Source organism: Pelophylax lessonae (genome assembly GCF_965119305.1).
Source record: "Pelophylax lessonae genome assembly, chromosome: 11".
Lineage (NCBI taxonomy): Eukaryota > Metazoa > Chordata > Amphibia > Anura > Ranidae > Pelophylax > Pelophylax lessonae.
Window position 1 is genome coordinate 120899461 of NC_138778.1, and position 27494 is coordinate 120926954.

The 27494-nt window shown below is 44.9% G+C and overlaps 1 protein-coding gene across 2 annotated transcripts in view; it reads right to left on the bottom strand.

Moving 5' to 3' along the window:
• The window catches only part of CNP (2'',3''-cyclic nucleotide 3'' phosphodiesterase), a 42538-nt gene that overhangs the window by 3077 nt on the left and 11967 nt on the right, over positions 1 to 27494 (bottom strand). For both annotated transcript variants that reach the window (XM_082272612.1, XM_082272613.1), the window contains exon 3: positions 9593 to 9723. In XM_082272612.1, coding sequence (XP_082128738.1) covers positions 9593 to 9723 — 131 coding nt within the window. The remainder of the gene's footprint in view (positions 1 to 9592; positions 9724 to 27494) is intronic.

Sequence of the window (27494 nt, forward strand, 5' to 3'; positions counted from 1 at the left end):
CACTTGCAGCCACTAGGAGAATCTGCACTACACGTGCGGTGATCAGGAAGTAAAATGGTCCAGGAGTCAACACCAGGGGATGAGGAGGGGCTCCCAACGCCAAAATCGCCACCCACAGGGCTCCACTGTCATGGCCACTGCTATTTCCAATGGCAGACAACAAGAAAATGGCTGCCGTGTATAGAAAAAGACAGGCTACAAGCAAATGGTGGCCCTGCGCAGCACCACAAGGCTTACAGGGACCCAGGAGGGAGACCAGGCCTCAAGGACAGATCCAGGCAGGACGGGGGCCCTGACAGAAGACCCCACCAGGTGCAACCCCCACTCCGCACAATCGATCGTCCTGTCGCCAGCGGCAAACCCCCCGGCCTCCATTGCCAGTTATCGCCCTGCCCCCACCCCAGGAAAGTGGCCAGACCACCTAAATAGCCCCAGCATGGAAGGGGGGGCAGGGTGAGGGACTTAGCAAGGGAGGGGGTGCCTGCGGGAAGGAGAGAACACAGGGGGTCTGACCATCCCAAAGAGGAACAGAACCCATCTCCATCAAAATGGGGGGCTGTCAGCCAGTAGGAACACTGCGGCTTGGGCAGAGACCCGGTCGTATGCAACATCGCGAGGTGTTTAACTCGCAGGGCAGCCCCCGTCCAGTGGGGCTGAGTCGCAGCTGACCTAGCGCAGAGCTAAGGTCTGCGTGTGCTCACTGGTCAGACTGGGGTGACCACTGGATCTAGATTATCCAACTCATCGCCCAGTCCAGCAGTTAATTGTATGTCACAGGAAAAATCCAGGAGAAAAAAAAAATTAAATCTAAAAAGAAAAAATGTTGCCAGGACCAAAGATCCTAGAAAGGACCTAGGTCTGAGTTGCTATAGAAGAGAAAGTGAGTATACCCCCTGGGACTGCCCATGGGTGTAGCCAGAATTCTTTTCTGCCTAGTGTCACACTCCTGTAGGGGGCAGTATAACAAATGGTATGAATAACAGGAGCTGTGTCCATCAATGAACGAAAGAGAAAGATTAATTTTAGATCTAAATTCCTCCATTGTGTCTCACAACACTTGGTGCCCACGATGATCGCCACTAATTACTCAATTACGAGTACAGCCATGAACATTAGACTTAAACAAGTCGGTTTATGAATGTTACATAGTTAGTCTGGTTGAAAAAGACACAAATCCATCCAGTTCATCCAACAGAAGGGGGAAAAAATGATACAATTCTATACAGTATACACAATCTTTTACCCACAGAGGAAGGCAAGCCCCCCCCCCCCCAAGAATGCATGATACAATTTGCTCCAGCATGGGAAAAAAAATTCCTTCCTGATCCCCCAAGAGCCAATTGGATATTTCCTAGATGAACTTTACCTATACATATTAGTATTCAGTTAGTTCAGTTTTACACATTTATCCTGGGCACAAAGTGCATACATCTTGTGCTAAAACCTTAATACATATATGTCAAAATGTATAAGTAGCCCAAACTTTTTTTGTTTTAAGTTTTCAATAGAGTAGAAAATGGTTAAAATCAGTGATAAAGTGTATGGTCCCACGTGTTTAAATATAAACAAAAGAAATATCAATCAACCATGAATGATTAATACAAAAAAAATCTAATTCAATGCATCATAATTCACAAAGTCCATTATTTCAAATCTTGTTAATAGTGATGTAAGGTTCAATCGTACTAAAGTGCCAAGTGCTGTAAATTCAAATGCAGTGCAAATCGTACTCCCCTCCTGTGTGCCCACTCACTCACCAGCTGCTATGGACTCCCAATGACAGGAGCCATATGCGCTTGTGCAAATATCCTGGGTCTGCTGAGTTTTGTAGTCCTCCATTACTCCTTACATATTGGGCAACAGGATGCTTGTACATGGTGTAAAGAAATGGCCACATAGCGTAATACTGTTTTATTATAAACTCAAATAATTTAACTACTTCAATACAGGGCACTTTCACCCCCCTTCCTGCCCAGGCCAATTTTCAGCTTTCAGTGCTGTCGCATTGAATAACAATTGCGCGGTCATACAACACTGTACCCACATTTTTTTTTTTATCATTATCTACACACAAATATAGCTTTCTTTTAGTGGTTTTAATCATCACTGGGTATTTTATTTTTTGGAACAAAAAAATGAAAAGACCAAAATTTTGAAGAAAAAAAAAAAGTTTCTTAGTTTCTGTCAGCAAATTTTTTAAATAAGTAATTTTTCTCCTAGACTGATGTGCGCTGATAGGCACCGATAGGTGGCACTGATGAGAAGGCACTAATAGGCAATGATAGTTGGCACTAATGGGCGGCATTGATAGGGAGCATTGATTTGCATAACTTATGGGCACTGATGGGCACAGAGTGGCATCACTGATGGAGCTGCATTTTAATCTGGGCACTGATGATTAGTGCCCTGATTACCTTTACAAGTCTTTCCTGTGAGAAGATGCTGCTTATCCACTCTCCTCACCTAACATTCTGTCAGTGTGAGAGAAAAAAAAAAAAAAAACATATAAAGGGCACTTCCTTGTTTACTTGTGATCGGCTGTGATTGGTCACAGCCAATCACATGGGTAAAGAGCCATGGTTCTTTTACGAGATTGGGGTCGCGCCGTGTCCCACGGGCGGGAAGTGGTTAAAACATATGCACTGACCTGGTATAGGAAAAAATAAGCATAAACCGGTGTTCCGTGAAAAAACCATACCCGTGAGAAAACCATACCCTCGTCACTTCCGGTGCACCTACGGAGGGTATGGATTTATCACGGTAGTGTGTTTAACGTTACACTTGCCGCGGTTACATTAAAACAGCTGTGCTGCAATATGACTCATCTCCGCTCCTATCCCTGTCACTTCCCTCATCTCGGCTAATAAATATAAAAGCGGATCACGGAGCAGACATCTCCGTCATTTACATTTCATACACCCGCCGCCGCTTTTATATTTATTAGCCGACATCAGGGAAGTGACAGGGATAGGAGCGGAGATGACTCATTTTGCAGCCGAGCTGTTTTATGTGACCGCCGCAAGTGTAACATTACTTACACTACCGTGATAATTTCATACCCTCCGAGCATGCGCACTTGTCAACTTCTCTGCTGTTCAATGATGTTTCCGGGGCTCTGAGCATGCGCACTCCTACGCTGCTCAGCTGTTTCTGACAGGAAGTGACGTGGGTATGGAATTCTAACGAGGTATGGTTTTCTAACGTTACACCGGAATCGGAAGTCAACAACGACCTGCGTCTCACCAGCCAGAAATTATGTTTCTCCCCTCCCACAGGGCCTTCTTAAAAGATAACCTCGGGTGATGTGTTGTGTGTATTTACAGTGTGATACTCCTTCCACACCTAATTACTAATCAATCCCTTGATTAGAATTAGGTGTGGAGGGAGGTGGTGACGTAATTTCCGGCCGGTCAGACGCAGGTCGTTGTGGACTACTGGTTCTGGTTTATGCCTATTCTTTTTCTATACCATGTGAGTGGATATGTTTTAAGCTATTTGGTTTTATAATAAAACAGAATTACGCTATATGGATCTTTCTCTGCCATTTATTTACACCATGTGCGAGCATCCCATTGTCCAATAATTAAGGAGTGACAAACGAAGTACTACAAAGCCCAGCAGACCCAGGATATTTGCACAAGCGCATAGGACTCCTGTCATTGGGAGTCCATAGCAGTTGGTGAGTGAGCGGGCACACAGGAGGGGAGCACGATTTGCACTGCATTTGAGTTTACAGCACTTGGCACATTAGCACGATGGAACTTTACTTTACTATTAAGATTTGAGATAATGGACTTTTGTGAATTATGAGGCATTGAATTTGATCTTTGTTGGCAGGTGCAGTTAGCTAGTCTGCCACTTGGTGGCTCTGACCCAAAAAAGTGTGGTAAAGGAGAACTATGTAATTGGCTGGAGTTAGTGCCCATATAAGTGCCAAGATGGAATGGCCTTAGAGAGACGTGTGAAGGGGACCAGATGCCCCAGAGCAATTCAGATATATTCAGCTACTGCCAAGGCCCTGGTCAGGGCTAAAACTCCAGGTGAGGTAGCTCAACACCCAGAAGGACCAGCTGTAGTCACCCTGACTCTTTTACAGTATTCTCCAGGCTGTGAGTGGGAATCAAAAAGCCTTTTAGGCCAGGCTAAGAGCCCACTGAAATTAGTACTAGTACATTTGGGAATAAGTGTGTTGTCTTGAAGCATGCACAGCTGGGCAAAGCTATGGAAAGGGACATGGAGAGCGAGAGAGATTAGTATACTAAAGAAGGCACCTTGACTTTACTCTGTGATGGAAGCTAAATGCTGTGGACTTATTATACAGGTACATGGGGAATCAAGGTCCCAACCCTGTAGTGCTTCGAAGAAGAGAAGAGGTATAAAAGAGAAGACTGCTTACTAATTACGTGCTGGCGTTCCAAGCTCAAATGATTGCTACAAAACGTCTGGACTTGTGTATAGCGCTCTGTGCCGAAAAGTTTTGTCAGTATGTCAGTGTGATGTTAGACGTCACGGCCATCTCTGTAAAGTTACAGTAAAGTGTGGAAAATCTATTTCTTGTGTGGACGTTGACATTCCTTTTTTTCTCAAATATGCAGGCCTAAGATGTTGTGTGCGGACCTATGGCCAAAGTAGGGGAGCTTTTGGCCAAGGGGCCGCTGCAACTCGGACCCAAGCCCAGTTGTATGTGACCCTGCTAGACGTTTAACTCACGGGCCAGCCTCTGTCCATGAGGCTATGTTGCGGCTGACCTAGCGCATAGCTGCGGTCTGCTTGTGCTCGCTGGCTGGGCAGGGGGGACAACTAGATTATCCAGCCCATCGCCCAGCCCAGCCAGAGGGAAAAAAAACAAAAAAAAAGAAAATGTAAGGAAGGAGAAAGTTGCTAGGACCAGAGATCCCAGCCGGGAGCCTAGGTCCTTACTCCTGACTAGACAGAATAAAACTGATTACCTAGAGCAGATAGGGGATTATATACCAGGTAAGGATGGCCATGGGGGTAGCCAGGTGTTTTTTGTTCTGCCTAGTCCTACTCCAGGAGGCAATGTAACCCATTAGTTATGATTTATGGAGCGCTGTGTCCGTCGATGAGAAATATTTTTTTCGTTCTAGGTGCAAGGTATAGTACTTATTCTTGGTAATAGCTGCTGTAGAGCAGAAGAGGGAGGTTTTTGGGGTAAATTGAAGGTGTTGTTTTCTTAGGCACTCCTAAAAAGCTAATCCTAGATCATCAGATTCAGGTCTTCCTAATACATAAACACTATGGGGGTGGGATATAGTATGCCAATTGATTACATTCACTATGAAAAACTCACAAAAAAGCTTAGTTTTAATAAAAAATAAGTATTAACCTATTGACGCTGGCTGCACGCATATATAGAGTTACATAATTAGTCTGGTTAAAAAAGAGATGCAAGTCCATCTAGTTCACCCAATAAAAAGGGAAAAAAAATAATTATACAATCCTACTGTATACACAATCCCATACCCACAGTTGATCCAGAGGAAGGCAAAAAAAAAAAAAAAAAAGCATGATCCAGCAGGGGAAAAAAATTCCTTCCTTATCCCCCAAGAGGCAAACAGATATTCCCTGGATCAAGTTTACCTATAAATGTTACTATCCATTTATATGATGGATTATATTATATATATAATATGATATTATATTACATTTAGGAAAAAATCCAGGCCTTTTTTAAAACAATCTACTGAGCTGGCCAGAACCAGCTCTTGAGCGAGTCTATTCTACATTTTCACAGCTCTTACTGTGAAGAAACCTTTCTGTACTTGGAGATTAAAACTCTTTTCCTCCAGACGTAAAGAGTCCCTCCTTGTCCCCTGTGATGACCTTAAAGTGAATAACTCAACACCAAGTTTACTATATGGACCACTCATCTATTTATACATGTTGATCATATCCCCCCTTAATCTCTTCTCAAGAGAGAATTCAGTTCCTCCATGCCTCTTATCAGTTTGGTTGCCATTTTCTGCACTTTCTCCAGATGAGGTCTTACTAATGATTTGTACAGGGGCAAAAAGATCTCTTTCTCTCTCTCTGCAGTCCATACCTCTTTTAATACAAGAAGGGACTTTGCTTGCTTTGGAAACCACAGCTTGGCATTGCATGCCATTATCAAGCTTTTTATCTACCAGAACACCCAGATCCTTCTCCACCAATGACTCCCCCAGTTCTACTCCCCCTATTTTGTATGATGCATGCATATTCTTAACCCCCAGGTGCATAACTTTACATTTATCAACATTAAACCCCATTTGCCACATAGTTGCTAAGTTAAACAGCGCATTGAGGTTGGCTTATAAGTTGGAGACATCCTGTAAGGACGTTATTCCACTGCATAGGTTGGTGTCATCTGCAGAGAATGAAATGATACTTTTTAATACCTATATAAATGATATAGGATCTGGGATTAAAAGTAAAAGGACCGCAACACTGAACCTTGGGGTACACCACTAATAACCTTTGAACATTCAGAGTATGAAACATAAACCACTACTCTCTGAATACAGTCTTAATGGCCTTAATGCCAAGCTACTGCGTAAATGCGACTCTCTGTAAACTAGTTACCGTGCGGAGAGAGTGCACTCAGCATGGTAGCTGGTGGGGATTGGTAAGCTCCCGATGCATACTTGCGATTATGAGCTTTCCGATCATGTGTCCGCTGTGACAGCCAATCACATCAGTCACATGACTCGGATGCCCTTCTCCGGGCTTTCAGAACTCTTAAAGGGTCTGGAGGGGTTAAAAATTTCAAATGTAATTGGAAATACCTTTAAAGTAAAAAAAGAGCTTTGGATACAGGCTTCATGACTCCACTTACACCATGTTAATGGATAAAAGAGTACACATTTGATGTTCAATAAAGATTTTTAGGGAGCTATAAAAAGTTTTTTTTAACATTTATAAATTAAATTTGAATTGCTCTTCTAAAACTTTTTTTTTTAGTCATGTGATGGGCACAGCACCAATCAGGGCTGACCAGACACAAACTCACAGTAAATAGAGCAGTGTTTCTCAACCTTTTTTTGGTCAAGGCACTCTTTAGAATTCTACAAAGTCTTGGGGCACACCAGGAGATACGTCCGAACAGGCACACGCTTTTTGGCACCTTCCTAGGTTTTTTAATGGGCTGCTCTATGCGACCTGAAAGGAGCAAAAAAGTATCCCACGTGTTGCGTTTTTAAAATAGCGGTGCATCAAAATGCATTTGCTAGACGCATGTATGCACATATGCAAAAGGTAGCATGTTCCTGCACCACATCTGGTTAAAAAGTAGTTTGTTTAGCAGAGTTCAGTGGTCAGTAGGGTGTGAAGCAGAGTTGGCGGCAGCCAGCGAGCGGTACGGTGGTGGCAGCCAGTGAGCAGTATGTAGTGGCAGTCAATGCGGTATGGTGGCGGCAGTCAGTGAGCAGTATGTAGTGGCAGGCAATGCGGTATGGTGGCGGCAGTCAGTGAGCAGTATGTAGTGGCAGTCAATGCGGTATGGTGGCGGCAGTCAGTGAGCAGTATGTAGTGGCAGTCAATGCGGTATGGTGGCGGCAGTCAGTGAGCAGTATGTAGTGGCAGGCAATGCGGTATGGTGGCGGCAGTCAGTGAGCAGTATGTAGTGGCAGGCAATGCGGTATGGTGGCGGCAGTCAGAGAGCAGTATGTAGTGGCAGTCAATGCGGTATGGTGGCGGCAGTCAGAGAGCAGTATGTAGTGGCAGTCAATGCGGTATGGTGGCGGCAGTCAGAGAGCAGTATGTAGTGGCAATCAGCAGGGTGGAGGCAGCCAGTGAACAAAAGCATAGAATGCCTGCTGGAGGAGCCGCTCTACATCAGCTACATACCGAACCATTGGAGATAAAGGAAGACTAGCTGGGCTGCTCTCTCTGCCCCTCCATCTTCAGCTGCTGGATCAGCCACCTGTGTGAGAAGGGAAGGAGGTGGCCACATCCCCCGCCCACCAGCTCCGGCTGCACTGGGAGATGTAGGGGGGAGGAGAACTGCATGTAGGGAGGAGATGAGAACGCCACAGACAGCTCTTTTCTCAGATTCAAACCCCTCACATGCTCCCCTGATGCAGTAGCTCTGAGCTTAGTGTTTGAAAGCTCACTCCTGTGATTGTGGGGGTGAGCAGTAATAAGGCATCACTTAATGTCCTAAGAGTATTCCAGTATTCCAGTTTACTCATAGCTGCACCATTTGTCTTAATTTACAGATGCCCCTTATCTGCATAGGCAGTTTTTAGGTAAAGGTGAACTAAGCCTTAAGGCTTCATGCACACTGGACGTTTTTACAGCGGCTGTTTTTGGCTTCAGACGTTTTTTTCTGCAGCCAGTAAGCTCCCCAGCATGTTATCCTATGTGTCCATGCACACATAGGCTGTTATCAGCAGTTTTTGGCTGGGGCAGTTTCTGGCTGTAACCCCCCCTGAAAACGAGTGGGTTTTGAGTGGCGTTTTTCAGCTGTAAAAATGCTCTAACATCAACAAACGCCGATAAACGCCAAAAACGCTGCTAACTGGCGTTTTTGGACATTTTTTATTCCATTGCTTTTTTTAAGTCTGGGTTCTGTTTCGAGGTGTCGTTGAGGCTTTGTTTTTTTGTGAAATTTGTGAATTTACTGCAGCACCTATGCCAAATGGCAACTTTCTGAGCATATTCAAACATCCGCAGCCTCCTCTTTGGGAATCATTAGGACTAGGGATGCACCGATCCGACTTTTTTGGACCCGATACCGATATCTGGCGTTGTGAAATTGCCGATAATACCGGAACCGATCCGGAGATACACACAAAGCAAGCGGCTGCAGTACAGAGCAAAGCCGCTGCTTCATGTGCACGGCTCCTCCATTCACAGGCGGAGTGCATCTGATATCACTCCGCCTGTGAGCCGGACCTATACAGGAAGTAGTGGCTCCCATCCCATACTATTACTGCACCTAGTAAGGGATGGCTGAGCCGTTACTCAGCAAAAACCGGATCGGCCAGTGGATCGGTCAATGTTACCGATCCCCCGATCCATCAAAAATGGCCATATCGGCGCCGATATCCGATCCGAATATCGGATCGGTGCATCCCTAATTAAGACCACTGAAACATTTTGGGCATTTTTAGTGTAATTTTAAGTAGTTGAGGGGTAAGACAGTTGAACATTCAAATGCAAAGTTTGAAAATGGATGCCATTTTTTACATTACAGTATAAGCATTACTTTTACATGAGAATTACTGAAAACCAGCCTCCATCAACTAGGGGTTTCTCCAGAGGTTGCTGAGGGTTCCTCGAGCGATTTCTGCCTCTTAGATAAGTAGCCACTGCCACAAATTATATATCATTTTAGCTATCTGTAGTGGAGGGGGGATTCTTTCCACTGACCACCAATGTAAGGAGCATTCCTCCCAACTAATCACCCCACTTAATGTTCCATGACACCTGAAAAGTTGTGTAAAGGGTTCTACCATCTTAAAATTTTGAGAAAGACTTTTTCAGCCTACAAAATATCTCCCTATACACTCAGCAGAAGGTTGCAGATAACACATTTGAAAGCTCCATAGTGGAGATTTTTGTTTTCCATCAGCTCACAAGGACCACTCACCTCTTGACGGGAATACTCTTCTGAACCTGCAGCCTTCCCATAGTCACAGAATTTGGATGTACAGTGCAGTATATTGGGAGATTTGGCAAAATGTTTTAAAAGATCCAACTTGTGTTTATCTTCATAACCATCTGGTACCGCAAAAAAAAGAAAGAAATATTTATATATTAGAGAGGAATTTACCGCTTTAAAAATGGATCTGCTGAGAAGTAATATACATTGTTACACTCCCAAATTATATACAAAATTACTTAGCACCACAAAAGGATATTTGGTTCTGTATTGTCTAAAAGGGCAGTATTGGGAGGTGGATAGGGGGTGGAACCAAGGAATGGTGCTCAGAGGTGGGTAGGGGATGGAACCAAGGAATGGTGCTCGGAGGTGGGTAGGGGGTGGAACCAAGGAATGGTGCTCAGAGGTGGGTAGGGGGTGGAACCAAGGAATGGTGCTCGGAGGTGGGTAGGGGGTGGAACCAAGGAATGGTGCTCAGAGGTGGGTAGGGCCAGAGAAAACGAGTACCCCGGAAAGAGGGGAGTTCCTGCACCTATTGTCTGAGAAAAAAAGCCCTGCATCTTCAGCTATAATAATTTTAATACCACGTAGCCAATTAAGATGAATCTAAAGAATCCCAATCAGTGACCTGAAGTGCCAATGTTTGAGTACAGTAACCAAAAACCTTATGAACCTGAATGATAAACAACACCACTCACATGATCCTGTCAGATATACCGGAACAAATCAAACACAGCTGCTGGGCCACAGATAAGAGCACAGCCATCCCAACCATAAAGCCACAAATGTCTCTCAGGACCGCACACCAATATAGTGAATCACAAAACAAAATGATCACAAAATGGCTTTAGCTGGCTCTCCACCGATCAGAAAAAGTCTCCTCTAACATGTTTAAGCTGAATAGTAGAGGAGACCATTTTTTTATTCATTATATTAGTGTGGGGTCCTGGGAAACATTTGTGAACCAATACCCTAAGTGATGATTCTTAAAGAAAATAGATTGTCACAGCACACACACTTTTCATTTTAGAACATTACCATTGTAATAGCAATACAAACGTTTGTTATTTTTGTTCTGACTGTCTGCTGGCCATCTTTTTCCACAACTTCCTGGGACTATATATCCCATGGTACCTTGCTACATGCAGGCATTAATTCCTGTACTGACTTCGCCTCCTGAAACCCCTCCTAAAAAACTCCTCTGTAGTTTAGAAGGCAGGCTCTATGAAATGCGCGACACAGCAGTGCCAACTCACAGGGCATAAAGAATACATGTCATGGAATTCAAGGAAAAAATATGTGTGGGGGATCTTCACAAAGCACGTATACAAACATCAAGATCATTCAGGATTATTAGGATTAGGCTAGAAATGTGGAAATACATATACGATTTTTAATTTTGTCCATATGTAGCACCCTCCTAGGTAGGTGCTAGAAGAGTATCATTTTTGGATGTATTTGCTTACCAGGAAGATTGCCAGGTAAATTTATAGTGCTTTCTGCCTACCAGGGAGTAGGATCTATTGATAGGGTCTGCTCATGGTGCTCAGGTGCAGCCCAGCTTGTTTGAATGTTTCACACTGGTACAATAGGGAGGCATATTGGACAGTGGATGGAAACCTCACAAGTGAGGGCACAGGCATTATTACAATCCTGGCTATTGGCAGAGGAAAAGTGCCTCCTAGCATGCTGGGTGACTGTATAAATGCCAGGATCACATGTGCTTGGGGTCTTCGGCTGGAGAGCGGTGTCCCAGAGGGAGGGGGTGACTGCCCCTCCTCTGAAGAAGCTGCCATGTGGCCTTGGGTAGTCGACCTGAGGGCCAGAAAGTCAGAGAGAAGCTGAACCCAGAGGTCCTGCAGAGCTGACTAGTAGGGAGACACCAGGAAGGATCTGATTGTGCCTAATGAGTACAGACCTGTGCCATGGGGCCTGTCCTGCGAGAGTCAGCCCTTCAAGTAGAAGAGTCCATGGATGGGTGTTGGTCAAGGGTATCCTAGAGAGTGTCCTGAAGATAAAGAAGTTGCATCAAGTCGGTTGCTAGAGAGAGCAAAAAGACTTAATTCTTCCATACAAGTGTCAGTATGGTAAAAGCAGTGTGTCTGCTTTCACAAGTAATCTGGTGAGGCGAAGTGAGAGTTGTCCTTATCTACTGTGAATAGTTCAGTTGAGGTATCTCAATATTCCCTTCCAAGTTCCACAAAAAAAAATAGAAAAACCAAATACCCTGGACTGTTTACTGAGTAACGAGCAAAACGGGAGTAAAGAGGGATGTGTGAAAAATCCCCAGCAACTGGCCGCCAATCTGAACAAAGGAAAGGAGCTGAAATGTCACTTCTGCCTTTGGGTGTAGCTGAAGAGGAGACACGTGTGTGGAGTAGCAAGATGGCGGATACCGGAGTGAGCCGGAGTGCGGAGGCTATTACGTGTTGGTGGAGAGCCTGCAGAGCGGACAGACAGACAGTATCTGACCCTACTGAACACAGGAGTCTGAATGATACCCAAAGGTAGTCTGGAGTTGTGCAGCGGAAGGGACACGGAGCATCTTGGACAGGTATGCATCTTGGACTGGTATGTGGCAGATGCCTGAATGTATCTGTGCGGCTGCGAGTGTGGGGCCAGTGTGGGCACTGCGATGACAGGTTGCTGAAGTTGGAGCAGAGTGATTGCCAGCCCAGAAGGCTATATGCAGTAGTGTATTTAGGTTTTGTGCTGCCCTAGGCTTGACTAAACTTGGGCACCCCCTTATTTAACTATGACCCACCCCTTCCTGTTTATGACCCACCCAGTCATCTGTAAACCACAGACCACAACCACAGTCTATCAATGTCCATAAGTTCAGCCTCATCAGCGCCCATCAGTGCAGCCTCATTACTGCCCATCAGTGCGGCCTCATCAGAGGCCATCAGTACAGCCCCATCAGTGGCCACCAGTGCATCATATCAGTGCCCATCAGTGCTGCCTTATTAGTGCAGCTTATCAGTGCCATCTCATCAGAGGCCATCAGTGTGCCCATCAGTGAAACATATCAGTGCCCATCAGGGGCAAGGGCAGGATATTAGTGCAGCCCCATCAGTGAAGCTTTTCAGTGCAGCATATCAGTGCTGCCTTATCATTGCTGCCTCACTAGTGCCCATCAGTGCTCACCACTGCCACCTCATCAGTGGCCATCAGAGCAGCATATTAGTGCCCATCAGTGCAGCCTATTAGCGCACATCAGTGCAGCATGTCAGTGCCCATTGGTGCAGCATATCAGTGCCCATCTGTGCAACATATCAGTGCTGCCTTATCAATGCAGCCCCATGAGTGCAGCTTATTAGTGCCACCTCATCAGTGGCCATCAGTGCAGCCTTATCAGTGCCCATTAGTACAGCCTCATGTCACGGGATTAGTAAGAGTACTCCTTTCTTTTAAGAAATTTGGACTTGTGTTTGCTGCCACTGATTGTAATCATAGGATTATTTCACTTATTTGAATAATGACTAGGAAGTCCATAGTTATTATATAAATAAGGGAAATTATCAGTGGCAGGAAACACAAGTCAAAATATCCTAAAAGAAAGGAGTAATCTTACTAACCCAGTGACATATTGCGATAGTACATATGAGGTGAGCAGGTCCAAAATATTATTGCCATCATATACAATTAAAAGTCTTAATTTTATATGATGCAATTCAATATCATCGCTCAAGGAAAAGGATGTTTAAAGACATTAAATTATATTATTGACATGATTCCTGCCATACCTGGGAGTGGAGGAGGGTAGGCAGAGCATTAGGCTGCAGTGCCACACTTATTAGCATTGGCGGCCCTCGGGCCAGTTGTATTAAGTGTCGTTGGCGGCCTGCGGTCTATCCGAATGTCCTCACCGGCCGGTATTATCATATCGGCAGGTAGCAGTGTGACTGCTTTATGGGGGTGCCAGACTTGTCTCTTGGAACCTGCCCTCCTGCCCAATTCGCCCCATAAGACTGGCACTATACTAAAAGTGTAGTGCAAGCCAGGATGGGGGATCAGATGTGGAGACTGAGTGGGATTGGGGAACTGAGGGAAGAAGAAGTCCTCCAAGTTCAAGTTCACTTAGTGAAGAGGCAGTGGTCGTTCGCATGAGGTGTGCAAAGAATATCGGGGTCTGTGAGGCCTATGCCACAAGGGTCCCAGACTTATGCCCAACCCGCACCTATGCTCGGGCCCAAGCACAGAATGACTTATATGCCGAACTGATCAACCAAATTGGAGACCCTATATGCCCCACCTGGGAGAGGAGATACAGCCCAGGTTCTCTCGTTTTCAAAGACTCAATCAGAGGAAAGTGGTCATGGAATACGGATACGATTACCCATATGCTCCATGGAAGATAATGGAGGAGACTGAAAGTAAGAGGGAATTTATTTAAAGACACTTTGCGAAGATTTCTTTTGGGCCCCCTTGAAGAGTTCTTGCAGACACTCACAAGTAGGCCAGCTATTGCTAAGGCTCCAGAAACAACAGCATGCTGCCAGGAGAAGATGTGTTGCCTCAGTGCTGCAGAGGAAAAGACACTGCGAGCATTAGTCAGATGGACTTCGCACCTCTTCATTCTAACTTGTGGGTCTGGCTGGAATAGGAAAGAGTCAGTACTCTGGTAATTGAAAGAGACTTTGCCTATTGCTAGTCATGTGGTTCTCGTATGGAACAAGTACACAGTATGCTTAGTCAGTTAGAATGGTAGGTTGTTCTGTTTGTCTATAACAGGAATACAACAGAACGAGTCAAGACTTGCCCTTAAGGGGTTGGATGCATCAGCTATCTCTACATGAATGCTAGTGATAGGGATTGTTGAGGTGAGAAGGTCGCATCTGCGGAGAGGACAGTCTCGCTGTAAGTATACGGAATGTAAATGTGCAAAATGCTTGTATTTTCTTTGCAGGCCTGCAAGGAAATTTTATGCCTCTGTAAACGTTGTCCATGGCCCATTTCTGTATACAATATCTCACAAAAATGAGTACATCCTTCATATTTTTGTAAATATTTTATTCTATCTTTTCATGTGACAACACTGAAGAAATGACACTTTGCTACAATGTAAAATAGTGAGTGTACAGCTTGTATAACAGTGTAAATGTGCTGTCCCCTCAAAATAACTCAACAAACAGCCACTAAACTGCTGGCAACAAAAGTGAGTACACTCCTAAATGAAAATTTTCAAATTGGGCCCAATTAGCCATTTTCCCTCCCCGGTGTCATGTGGCACGTTAGTGTTACAAGGTTTCAGGTGTGAATGGGGAGCAGGTGTGTTAAATTTGGTGTTATCGCTCTCACTCTCTCATACTGGTCATTGCAAGTTCAACAAGGCACCTCATGGCAAGAAACTCTCTGAGGATCTGAAAAAAAAGAATTGTTGCTCTACATAAAGATGGCATAGGCTATAGGAAGATTGCCAAGACCTTGAAACTAACCTGCAGCACGTTGGCCAAGACCATACAGTGCTTTACCAGGACAGGTTCCACTCAGAACAGGCCTCGCCATGGTTGACTAAAGAAGTTGAGTGCACGTGCTCAGCATCCTATCCAGGGGTTGCAGAGGTTGTCTTTGGGAAATAGATGTATATGTGCTGCGAGCATTGCTCCGGAGGTTGAAAAGGTGTGTGTGTGTGTGGGGGGGGGGGGGGGGGCTGGGGGGTCAACCTGTCAGTGCTCAGACCAAACACTGCACCAAATTGGTCTGCATGGCTGTTATCCCAGAAGGAAGCCTCTTCTAACAATGATGCACAAGAAAGCCCACAGTTTGCTGAAGACAAGCAGACTAAGGACATAGTTACATAGTTACATAGTTGGTGAGGTTGAATAAAGACAAAAGTCCATCCAGTTCAACCTGTGTAGATGTGTGTTTCTGTAATCATCTTGCATACCCCTGAATGTTCTGATCCTTGAGATGTAAGTCTAAGAGTCTTTTGAAAGCCACCATACTACCCGCAGAAACCACCTCATGTGGTAGAGAATTCCACAATCTTGTAGCCCTAACAGTAAAGAACCCCCCACGTTGCCTGAGGTTAAAACGCTTCTCCTCTAATCGCATTGTATGCCCCCGAGTTCTCATGCAATCCCTTCGACTGAACAGCTTTTTTTCTAAGCCTAGATCCCCATTTAGATATTTAAAAATTGCTATCATGTCCCCCCTCAGGCGTCTCTTCTCCAGGGAGAATAAATCAAGCGATTGCAGACGCTCCTCATAATCAAGGTCCTCCAATCCCCCAATTAGTTTAGTTGCCCTTCTCTGGACTCTCTCCAGCTCCAACACATCCCTTCTGAGGACTGGTGACCAGAACTGGACCGAATACTCCAGATGAGGTCGGACCAGAGTTTTATAAAGTGGAAGGATTATAGTCTTATCTCTGGAATACATCCCTTTCTTTATGCATGCTAATATTCTGCTAGCCTTAGCAGCTGCCGCTTGACATTGCATGCTGTTGCCTAGTCTATCATCAACCAAGACTCCCAGATCCTTCTCCATTTTTGATTCTCCCAAGGGTTCCCCTCCTAACGTGTATTGTGCTTTTATGTTTCTAGTCCCCAAGTGTAAAACCTTACATTTCTCCACGTTAAACCTCATTTGCCATGTCTTTGCCCACTCCGTTATTTTGTCCAGGTCATTCTGTAGGATATCTGCTTCATGCTGTGCTGTTATTGTCCTGCCTAATTTTGTGTCATCTGCAAAAACTGATATTGAACTACTGATGCCGTCCTCAATGCTGTTTATGAATAAATTGAACAAGGTTGGTCCTAGAACTGAGCCTTGGGGGACCCCGCTTACTACCTCAGACCAGTCTGAGTACCCGCTGTTTATTACCACCCTTTGGACACGCCCTTTTAGCCAGTTCCGTATCCAAGAGCAAACCCTGCTGTCGATACCTGCAGACCCTTATTTTATAAATTAAGCGCTTATGGGGAACTGTATCAAACGCCTTAGCAAAATCTAGGTACACCACATCCACTGGTCTGCCCCTATCTAGCTCACAGCTCACCTCCTCGTAGAATGTTAAGAGATTGGTTTGACAAGAACGCCCATTTGTAAACCCGTGCTGGTTACTACTGATGATGCTGTTGTCCTTAGCAAACCCTACGATATAGTCCCTTATCATCCCCTCCAGAAGTTTACATACTACTGATGTCAGACTGACAGGCCTATAATTTCCCGGTATATGCCTCTGACCCTTTTTGAATATCGGAATCACGTTAGCTTTCCTCCACTCTCCTGGTACATCTCCTGTCCTAATACTGTCCGCAAAGATCAGGAACAGTGGTCTGGATATAACCTTACTGAGTTCCTTGAGTACTCTTGGATGTACGCCATCCGGGCCTGGTGATTTGTTTGTGTTGAGTTTATCCAGCCTTTCCCTGATTTCCCCATCTGTTAGCCATAGTGGCAAGTCCTGTGTATTACTACTAACTATACAGTCATGGTCAGTGTACCCCTCCGATTCCTGTGTAAAGACTGATGAGAAAAAAGCATTCAGCACGGTTGCTTTTTCAGTGTCCTCTGTAACCATCCTCCCATCATTGTTAATTATGTGTGCAATATGCTCTGCCCTAGTTTTTTTGCTGTTGATATACTTAAAGAATTTCTTTGGGTTTTTTTTGCTATCCTCCGCTATTTGCCTCTCAAAGTCTATTTTAGCCATCTTGATTTTGTGTTTACACTTCCTATTTGCCTCCTTGTATTGGTCGAAAGCCAATACTGTGCCCTCTGATTTATATTTCCTGAAGGCCAATTTTTTTCCCCTAATAAGTTTTTTAACGCTCCGGTTTAGCCAGCCAGGTTTGGCTTTGTCCCTTCTAAATTTATTTCCCATAGGAATGCACTGCAAGATGCCTTTGCTTAATATGTTCCTAAAGCATTCCCATTTTTCCTCTGTGGTCAGGGATCCCAGGGTTCGGTCCCAGTTTACCCTTTCCATCAACAAGTACAATTTTGGAAAGTTTGCCCTTCTGAAGTTAAGGGTTCTTATGTTCCCCACTTGCCTTGCTATATTGTTATTTACGCTAAATGTGATCATCCTGTGATCGCTAGAGCCCAGGTTGTCCTGGACTCCTACCTCCGAGATTAGGTCTGGGTCATTAGTGATCAATAGATCCAGGATTGTGTTTTCTCTGGTAGGGGAATCCACCAACTGTGACATGTAATTATCCTGTAAGGTTTCCGTGAATAGCCGGGCCTTATGTGAGTGTGTAATCCCCTCTCCCCAGTCAATGTCGGGATAATTGAAGTCCCCCAATATGATGACTGATCCTAGCTTTGCCACTTTACCCAAAAGTGCTAAAAATTCCAGCTCTACCTCCTCCCCTTGTTTAGGTGGCCTATAGCAAACCCCCACAATTACTTTTCCCTTTTCTCCTTCCCTATGGAGTTCTACCCACACGTATTCTAACTCCATACTCATCCCTTCCGTAATGTCACTCCTCTCTATCACCCTTACATTATTCTTGACGTAGAGACATACCCCTCCCCCTCTTTTTCCTACCCTGTCCTTCCGGTACACTGAATACCCTTGGATATTTGCCAGCCAGTCATGTGAGGGGTCGAACCAAGTCTCCGTTATTCCCACTAGGTCTATGTCCTCCTCATGTACTAACATTTCCAACTCATCCATTTTATTAGCTAGGCTCCTGGCATTAGCATATACCCCTCTTAGTTTTACGGAAGTTAAACGTGATTGGTTATGTTTATTCCTGTTTGGTCTGCGGTTCTCCCGCACAGACCTACCAATAGACGTTGTGGACCTTCTGTCGCTGCTGACCCTACAACTGCCTTCAGTCCTTTGCTCCCTCCTAACTGACTCTACTTCTGAGCCCTCCCCCCCGTCTCCTAGTTTAAAAGCTCCTCCAACTTGGTGGCCATCTTTCTCCCCAAAAGAGCTGTACCGCCCCCATTAAGGTGCAGCCCATCCTTACTAAAGAGCCGGTAGCCGACTGAGAAGTCAGCCCAGTTCTCCAGGAACCCAAACCCCTCCTTCCTACACCAGTTCCTCAGCCACTTGTTAAGTTCCCTAATCTCCTTCTGCCTCTCCTGTGTGGCTCGAGGTACAGGCAGTATTTCAGAGAAAACCACCTTGGAGGTCCTTTTCCTCAATCTATTACCTAAGTCCCTGAAATCGTTCTTAAGGATCCTCCACCTACCTTTAACTTTGTCATTAGTGCCCACATGCACCATGACCGCTGGGTCATCCCCAGCCCCACACAACAATCTGTCTGCCAGATCTGCGATATGCCGAACGCGGGCGCCCGGTAAACAACAAACTGTTCGGTTCTCGAGATCTTTTTTACAGATTGCCCTCTCTGTCCTCTTGATAATTGAGTCCCCCACTACCACAACCTTTCTAACCTTTCCTGAGTTACGGCCCCCCTTCTTCCTGGAGCCGACCTGACAAAGGATTTCTGGAACCATGTACTGTGGTCTGATGAAACCAAGATAAACATATTTGGTTCAGCAGATGGTGTCAAGCCTGTGTGGTGGCAATCAGGTGAGGAGTACAAAGACAAATGTGTCTTGCCTACAGTCAAGCATGGTGGTGGGAGTGTCATGGTCTGGGGCTGCATAAGTGCTGCCAACACTGGAGAGCTACAGTTCATTGAGGGAACCATGAATGTTAACATGTACTGTGACATACTGAAGCAGAGCATGATCCCCTCCCTTCAGGAACTGGGCTGCAGGGCAGTATTCCAACATGATAACGACCCCAAACACACCTCCAAGATGACCACTGCCTTGCTAAAGAAGCTAAGGGTAAAGGTAAAGGACTGGCCAAGCATGTCTCCAGACCTAAACTCTATTGAGAATCTGTGGGGCATCCTCAAATGAAAGGTGGAGGAGTGCAAGGTCTCTAACATCCACCAGATCCATGATGTCATCATGGAGGAGTAGAAGAGGACTCCAGTGGCAACCTGTGAAGCTCTGGTGAACTCCATGCCCAGGAGGGTTAAGGCAGTGCTGGAAAACAATGGCTGCCACACAAAATATTGACAGTTTGGACATTTTGCCTTAGGGGTGTACTCACTTTTGTTGCCAGCAGTTTAGACATGAATGGCTGTGTGTTGAGTTATTTTGAGGGGACAGCAAATGTACACTGTTATACAAGCTGTACACTCACTACTTTACTACTGTAGCAAAGTGTCATTTCTTCAGTGTTGTCACATGAAAAGATATAATAAAATATTTACATAAATGTGAGGGGTGTACTCACTTTTGTGAGATACTGTATGAGTAGAAATATATTTGTAGTATTAGTTCGTCAGGGTGTTTAACCATTTTCCCTGTCTAGCAGTCTTTGCTTGGCAGGGGATGCACTAGCATACAACGTACAGCAGATGTCTATATTTTTCCCTTAAATTGTTGTGCTTACTGACCACATATGGGGTGTGCCCCATGGCCATGTACATATGTTATTCCCCCCCCCTTTTCCAAGTTAGTGCGATGCTCGTTATACATTTTTGTATAGGTATTTTGGTAGGGGTGGATGCCCAGAGCCAATGAGGACATGGCTCGGTTTGGTGGGGGGGTGGCTGTAGCAACCTCCAAGGTAGGTGCTAGAAGAGAGTATAGTTTCTGGATCTTTCTGCTTACCAGGAAGATTGCCAGGTAAATTTATAGTGCTCTCTACCTACCAGGGAGCAGGATCTATTGATAGGGTCTGCTCATGGTGCTCAGGTGCAGCTCAGCTTGAATGTTCTGAATGTTTCACACTGGTCCAATAGGGAGGCATATTGGACAGTGGAAGGAAACCTGACAAGTGGGGGCACAGGCATTGTTACAATCCTGGCTATTGGCAGAGGAAAGTGGGTCCTTGTATGCTGGGTGACTGTATAAATGCCAAGGGCACATGTGCTCGGGGTCTTCAGCTGGAGAGCGGGATCCCAGAGGAAGGGGGCGGCTGCCCCTTCTCTGTGGAAGCTGCCATGCAGCCTTGGATAGTAAACCTGAGGGGCAGGAAGTCAGAGAGAAGCTGAACCCAGAGGTCCTGACTAGAAGGGAGACACCACAAAGGATCGGATTCTGTGAGTACAGATCTGTGTCACGGGGGCTGTCCTGTGAGGGTCATCCCTTCAAGTAGAAGAGTCAGTGGATGGTATCAATCAAGGGGATGCTAGAGAGTGTCCTGAAGATAAAGTAGTTGCATCAAGTCTGTTGCTAAAGAGAGCAAGAAGACTTAATTCTTCCATACAATTGGCAGTATGGTAAAAGCAGTGTGTCTGTTTCCACAAGCAATCTGGTGAGGCCAAGTGAGAGTTTTCCTTATCTACTGTGATTAGTTCAGTTGGAGTATCTTTTAATTTCGTTTTGGACAGAGTGGAGAGGGATTAGAACATCTGTTCATTTTATTGTGGTCTGATTCCCGTTAAGGAGATTCACCCTCTCTATTTGTCCTGTTTCTACGATCATTGAAAGTAAAAAAAAAAAGAAATCCCAAAGTTTGGAGTTGATACTGGCATAGTAATAGAGAGGAACTCTTCCAACGGGGACACTAGTGACCCTGGTGGCACTCCAGGATTCCCTTTCGGAGGGATTTCCTCTTACTATCTGTTTTGGCTATGGGACAGGAAGTGAAGGGAAATCTCCCACACGGGGTGACATGGCAAAAAAAAAAAAGATGGGTTATATCCCTCCCTTACTCTATTCAAAATAATAATAATAATAATAATAATAAAAAAAAGTTTTGCCTTTAGTTCTACTTTAGGTTCTAATTCCTAAGTGCAGTAACCTATACTGAACAAAATTATAAACGCAACACTTGTTTTTGCCTCCATTTTTCATGAGCTGAACTCAAAGAAGAGAACATCTCTACAACATGCCAGATGCCATCGAATGTGAGCAATTGCCCACTCAAGTTGGTTAAGACGACGAACTGCAATCTGGTCGAGACCGTGACGAGGGATGATCATGCAGATGAGCTTACCTGAGATGGTTTCTGTCAGTTGGTGCAGAGATTCTTTGGTTTTACAAACCGATTGCTGCAGCAGCTGTCCGGGTGGCTGGTCTCAGACGATCTTGGAGGTGAAGATGCTGGATGTGAAGGTCCTGGGCTGGTGTGGTCAGACGTGATCTGAGGTTGTTTGGCCGATTGGATGTACTGCCAAATTCTCTGAAACGCCTTTGGAGAAGGGTTATGGTAGAGAAATGAACATTCAATTCACGGGTAACACCTCTAGTGGACATTCATGCAGTCAGCATGCCAACTAAAAACTTGCGACATCTGTGGCATTGTGCTGTGTGATAAAACTGCACATTTTAGAGTGGCCTTTTATTGTGGGCAGCCTAAGGCACACCTGTGCAATAATCATGCTGTCTAATCAGCATCTTGATATGTCACACCTGTGAGGGGGAGGGATTATCTTGGCAAAGGAGAAGTGCTCACTAACACAGATTTGTGACCAATATTGGAGAGAAATAGGCCTTTTGTGTACATAGAAAGTCTTAGATATTTGAGTTCAGCTCATGAAAAATGACGACAAAAACAAAAAAGTGTTGCGTTTATAATTTTGTTCAGTGTATAAATCGGAACTCATTCTAAAGTTGGGCCAATAGATATGACAAACTTACAAGTGTGTCGGAAGCCTGTTACCTAATTTGCAGTGTGGTTACACTTGACCCCATGCAGCCCCTCTGGTATTGTCCACCGGGAGGGGATTTTGCTGAACCCCACTTATATTATAAGAAAACATGTACTATGGGCTGCCATTGCTCACCTCTACTGAAAATGGTGATTGCCTTTTGCCAAGCTGATTCAGTGGGTTCAATATGTTCAGTAATAGAGATGGAAAAATAATGCAGATCAGGAAGGCCAAATTCAATTAGCTTACTCTGGGTCTGTGACTCTGTTTTACAGCCAGATACGGTGGGCAGACAACTTACAATTTGAGAAGGAAGGTTGGTAATGGTAGCTTGCATATTTTTCTTTAGGTATTTAACCATAGTAAATACAATTACAAAGTTAGGTTAGGAAGAAATGCTGAAAAGTTACTTCTGTAAAAAGAATACTTGTTTTATCAAACCCCGATATATCTAAAAACAGCAGTACAGTGACTTTAAATAAACAGGAATGAATGGAAATGACTCACAGAGAAGAAAACAATTATCTGGTTGTAAGATGCTTCAGGAAATCAGGTTCTCCTTTTCATGACAATTTTACTGAAATGGAATCAATGGAGAAACCTGGGGTAGGCCCCATATTGTGTCTGAATCAGACCACAGGCTGAATAGTACTTGCTGACACAATGGATTGGGACTTTCAGCAATGGCTGATTGGTTTTCAGAGAATGGTCACATAGGAATATAGTTTAACACCCTAAATCCCACAGAAAATTGCGTTCCAGAGTCAAATGGTGTTGATCTTACTTAACTCCTCCTCAAATTCTGATAGAACTGCTGGGTTCAATATCAATAAAGCAATCTACTGGTCACAGCGAACTAAGATGTTAAACATTGTTATGGATGAATGTCATTTGCCTAAGCTTAAAGTGGAGTTCCACCCTTAAAAGTAATTTTTCCCCATCTGCTTGCTCTCTTTCACCTGAAAAATAAATGGATAATCACGATTTTTTTTTTGTCTTTACTTACCTTGTTTTAGAAGAAAATATATTCACCTTACTCCCTCTCTCTTCGGCCGCGGCCCGCGCCGTTACTTCCTGCTCGCATTGATTCCTGGGAGCTGAGCGTCATCGCTCCCAGGAATCAGTGCGCCTGCACCGGCCCCGCTCGTCCGTTCCGGTGCAGGCACATCATTCACTGCTAAACAGCTTCTGGGCATGCCCAGAAGCTGTGCAGGAATGACGCGCCCGCACCGGACATGACGAGCGGGGCAGGAGCAGGGCATTCTGGGATGAAGAGGACACAGAAGAGGACGCTGAAGAGGACGCGCTGGCTTCAGCTGCCCACACCTGAGATGGCAGCGCTGGACAAGACATTTTCAAGGTAAGTATTTCTTCTAAAAAGGTAAGTGCGACCTGGGACAGTTCAGAGGCTATCCATTGTGGAATGTACTAGCCCTGACTGTCCCGGGGGTATTTTTATTACAAAAAAAACTTTACGAGGGTGGAACTCCGCTTTAAAGTAGTTGTAAACCTCAGACATGAAATATGAACAAAGCACATCCCTCTATAGTATGTGCTTGTCTCAATTAGGAGCACTAAATGTCATTTCTGTCTGATGCTTTGTTCCTCTGCTATCAGCATGAGTCACGTCCTACAAGTTTCCCTGACACCAAGAGAAAAAAAGTGACAGGGGAGGGATCTCCAGCTGATTGACTGCCTTAGCTCTGTTCCTTTGTGCTGTGTGAAGAGGGTGTGTCCCTTCCCTCCAATCAGCTCTCAGAATTCTCCTCACTAAGCTCTGCAGAGTGTAACTTTATCTCTTCGCCACCTTTTTTTTTTCAGACAACTCAGACAAGCTTTATAAATTCCGGACTGCAAAACAGATGTTGAGAAGAGAACATGGTAGATAAACAGGTACAGTTTATGTAGGAGGATTCCTTTTATCTCTGTGTATCACCTGAAGCTAGTCACTTTATTGGGTATATGTGAGGGTTTACAACCACTTTAAGTCCGAACGGTCACTGCCGAGGTAAACAATACATATGGAAAAAGGACAATCTACCCTGCGGGGACTATACACATTGGCATTTAGAAGTGTAGCTCCAAGGACCACTTAAAAACAAGGTCAGAAATATAGTGCACCTATAGCTGTTTGTTCCACATCTAACAATGATCACCAAGGCAAGCGATACTGACTAAGATCCCTAACTCAGTGGTTCTTAACCTGGGTTCGATCGAACCCCAGGGGTTCGGTGAGTCAGTCTCGGGGGTTCGGCGGAGGTCAAGACACACACCCAACTCCTATGATTCTTTACGACACGCCCGGCTCATCCCCCTAGAAAATATTACTGATTGTGAGGCCGAGCGCACCCTGGGAAATCAGAGCTGCGGTCGGGACATTTCACAGCCATTACACATAGACACTTGACGCTCCGCCCCCTGTACCTTCCCAAGCAGGTTTCCAGCCTATCTCCTGCAGGCTGCTTGCTGCTTGAGTGGGCGGGATGGGGATGTACATGACCAAGGAGATCACGCCCGTCTGGAAGAGGGAAGTGTGAGCAGCTGAGCAGAGGGAGCCGAGTGAATGTTCCTGGAGGAAGGGTCAGCTAGCTGTACATGGTGGATTCGTTTACAAGCACCTCTATGCTAAGTCTGCTGAGTCACTGCAGCTTAGCATAGAGGTGCTGTTAGCTGACAAATGGAAATGCATGTCCTTTTCATTTAGCTCAATAAAGCATTGTGAATGCCCCCTGGTGTGTGCCCTCCTGATACCCCATGGTATGCTCTCCCAACACCTCCCACCCAGTGTGTGCCCTCCTGACACCCCATGGTATGCCCTCCCAACCCCCCCCCCCAGTGTGTGCCTTCCTGACACCCCCAAGTCACACTGATTTGCAGTAAATATTCATTATTATGTTTTTGTTTTTGTGTGAAAATCATGTTTTAATGGTTTTGTTCTTTGTTCTTAATATGGTTTTGTTCTTTAATGGTTTTGTTCATTTTGTGCACCTATGTATAATAAATATATACCTAAATATATACCTATGTTTTGAAGTTGAAAAATCATATTTTATTTTTCCAATTAAGAAGGGTTCGGTGAATGCGCATATGAAACTGGTGGGGTTCAGTACCTCCAACAAGGTTAACAACCACTGCCCTAACTGGTTAAAGAAACTCAGCACAACCCGATTTGCAAGAGAAAATCACCAAGGATCTAATACAGTCTGACATTTAGCCTATTAATTCACAAAGGATTTAGAAACAATCAAAATACATTTTGTAATATCTGCCCTGCCTAGTTATACATAATTAAAATTTGATAATATTTGCATAGCGATGATCTGCTTTGGATTTGCCAACGACAAGACTGGAAAAGCAATAGAAGGGACCTTTCCTGCTGCAAATCAAAACACCAAACAGTAAAAGAAAGTAAAACTGTTAGACCCCGTTCACACTGGGGCGACCTGTCAGGCGACCTGGTCGCCTGACAGGTCGCCATAGGTCGGCTTCCATAGAGAAGCTGTGGACCCGTTCTAATAGGAGCGACACAAGTCGCTCCGACTTAGAAAAAGGGTCCGGAGCTTCTTTGGGGCGACCCGGAGCGACCTGCATAGACTTCAATGAAATTCACAGGTCGTCCTGGGAAGTAGCGTCGCCCCAGTGTGAACGGGGCCTTATGAGCATAACATTCTGATACAGTTAAAGAGGATTTAAAGCTTCCTCTGTAACTTGTACCTACAGGTTTTTTTTTTTTTTTTTTGAGGTTTACAACCTCTTTAAGCTGGGTATACACTTATGCCTCGTTTCCACTGAGTGGTACGATTCAGTACGGTACGGTACGGTACACCTTGAGTTTCCACTGCCAATAGTACCCTTTCATGATAGGCGTGGCGTAGCAGGAAAGCTGTGATAGACGATTCTCTGTCAACCAATCAAAGTTCTGCAGAGTGTAGCTCCACCCAGTTGGTACTAATGTGCTTGGTACCCCAACGAAAGGGTCCCAAAAAAGTGGTACGGTACGGTTCGGAATTAGGGTACCATTCACAATAGAAACGGCATAAATAGCGTACCGTACCGAACCGTACCAGAAAGCTCAGTGGAAACAAGCCATTAGAGGTTTTTTCATTCAACTAGCCGGTGAATACGAAAAAGGTTGCTGTATCCACACAAGTTATGTGGATGCATGCATCTCTCCTGCTGAGCTATTGTATTCTGACAGTAGGGAATCCCCCCTACGCCTACCAGAATACAGTGATCAGCGCTGCAGCCATTGGCTGCAGGAGCTGATCGCATGCTGGTTTTCCAGCAGGGCCTTTAACAGAAGCCGGTCTAACTAATGGCATCTGCTGAACAGAGAGGGGTACACACGGATCCAAATTCATCCAGTTCCGAATTTCAATATTTCAATTTACGCATTAAAGTGCACCTGTGCTTTGCCATTAAAGGCAAATGAACAGGTTAACTTTGAAGCAGCTCATAGTTGCTTTCTGTTTCCTAACCCGCCGCCAGAAGCGAGGAATGGAAACCCAAGTCAATCCTCATCAGAACAAACACAGGGCTGAGCACACTCTCCAGGCCCCCATGTTATCTTGCTGGCAGGTGCCTAATCAACCAATTGACAAGTGCCAGCACTGTTTCGAGGAAGGAAGGAGAGAGACACATGCTTCACTATACCTGAAGTATTTGGTTTTTTTCTTTGCTACTGAAAGCAAACGGTGCTGCAGGGGATCAATGTTAATGGGATTATAAAATACTACATGGCCAGTACTTCAGAATGGCCTTCCTTTAAACAAACGTTCGCCTACACTTTTCTCTTAGTCCTTCTGCAAAGTCTCACAAAACTGGTGAGCCTTCCAGTAAGGTCCAGCTGATGCAGCTTGCATTTCCCCATAATGGGGGAACAGGACAACTTATCTATTTCCATCTTCCATTACCAATATCTGTCATGCCTTAAGGTCTGAGGACAATATTATTTTATTAGATAATTATACTGGAGTTCATATATTAGCATGTGTTTGCACTGCAATCCTTACCATCCTACAACAACCATTTGATTAGCTGGTCAGAAATGGAAGCTGTGACGAGACCCTTGCTCGCTCGCTTCCGCTCTCCCGACACTCCTCTGCTTCTAGTGAGTCAGCCTGCAGTTTGCAACATCTGATGGTTCGTCACCCAAGGCTCCGGGATCCGAACTACAGCTATGTGCCGTTCGGAATTCATTAGAACAAACACCAGGCAGGCTGTATGTAAGTTCAAACAGGAAGACATTTTATTGTCAGACGTTGCGATCTGCAAGCTGACTCACTAGTAGCAGAGTGTCGGGAGAG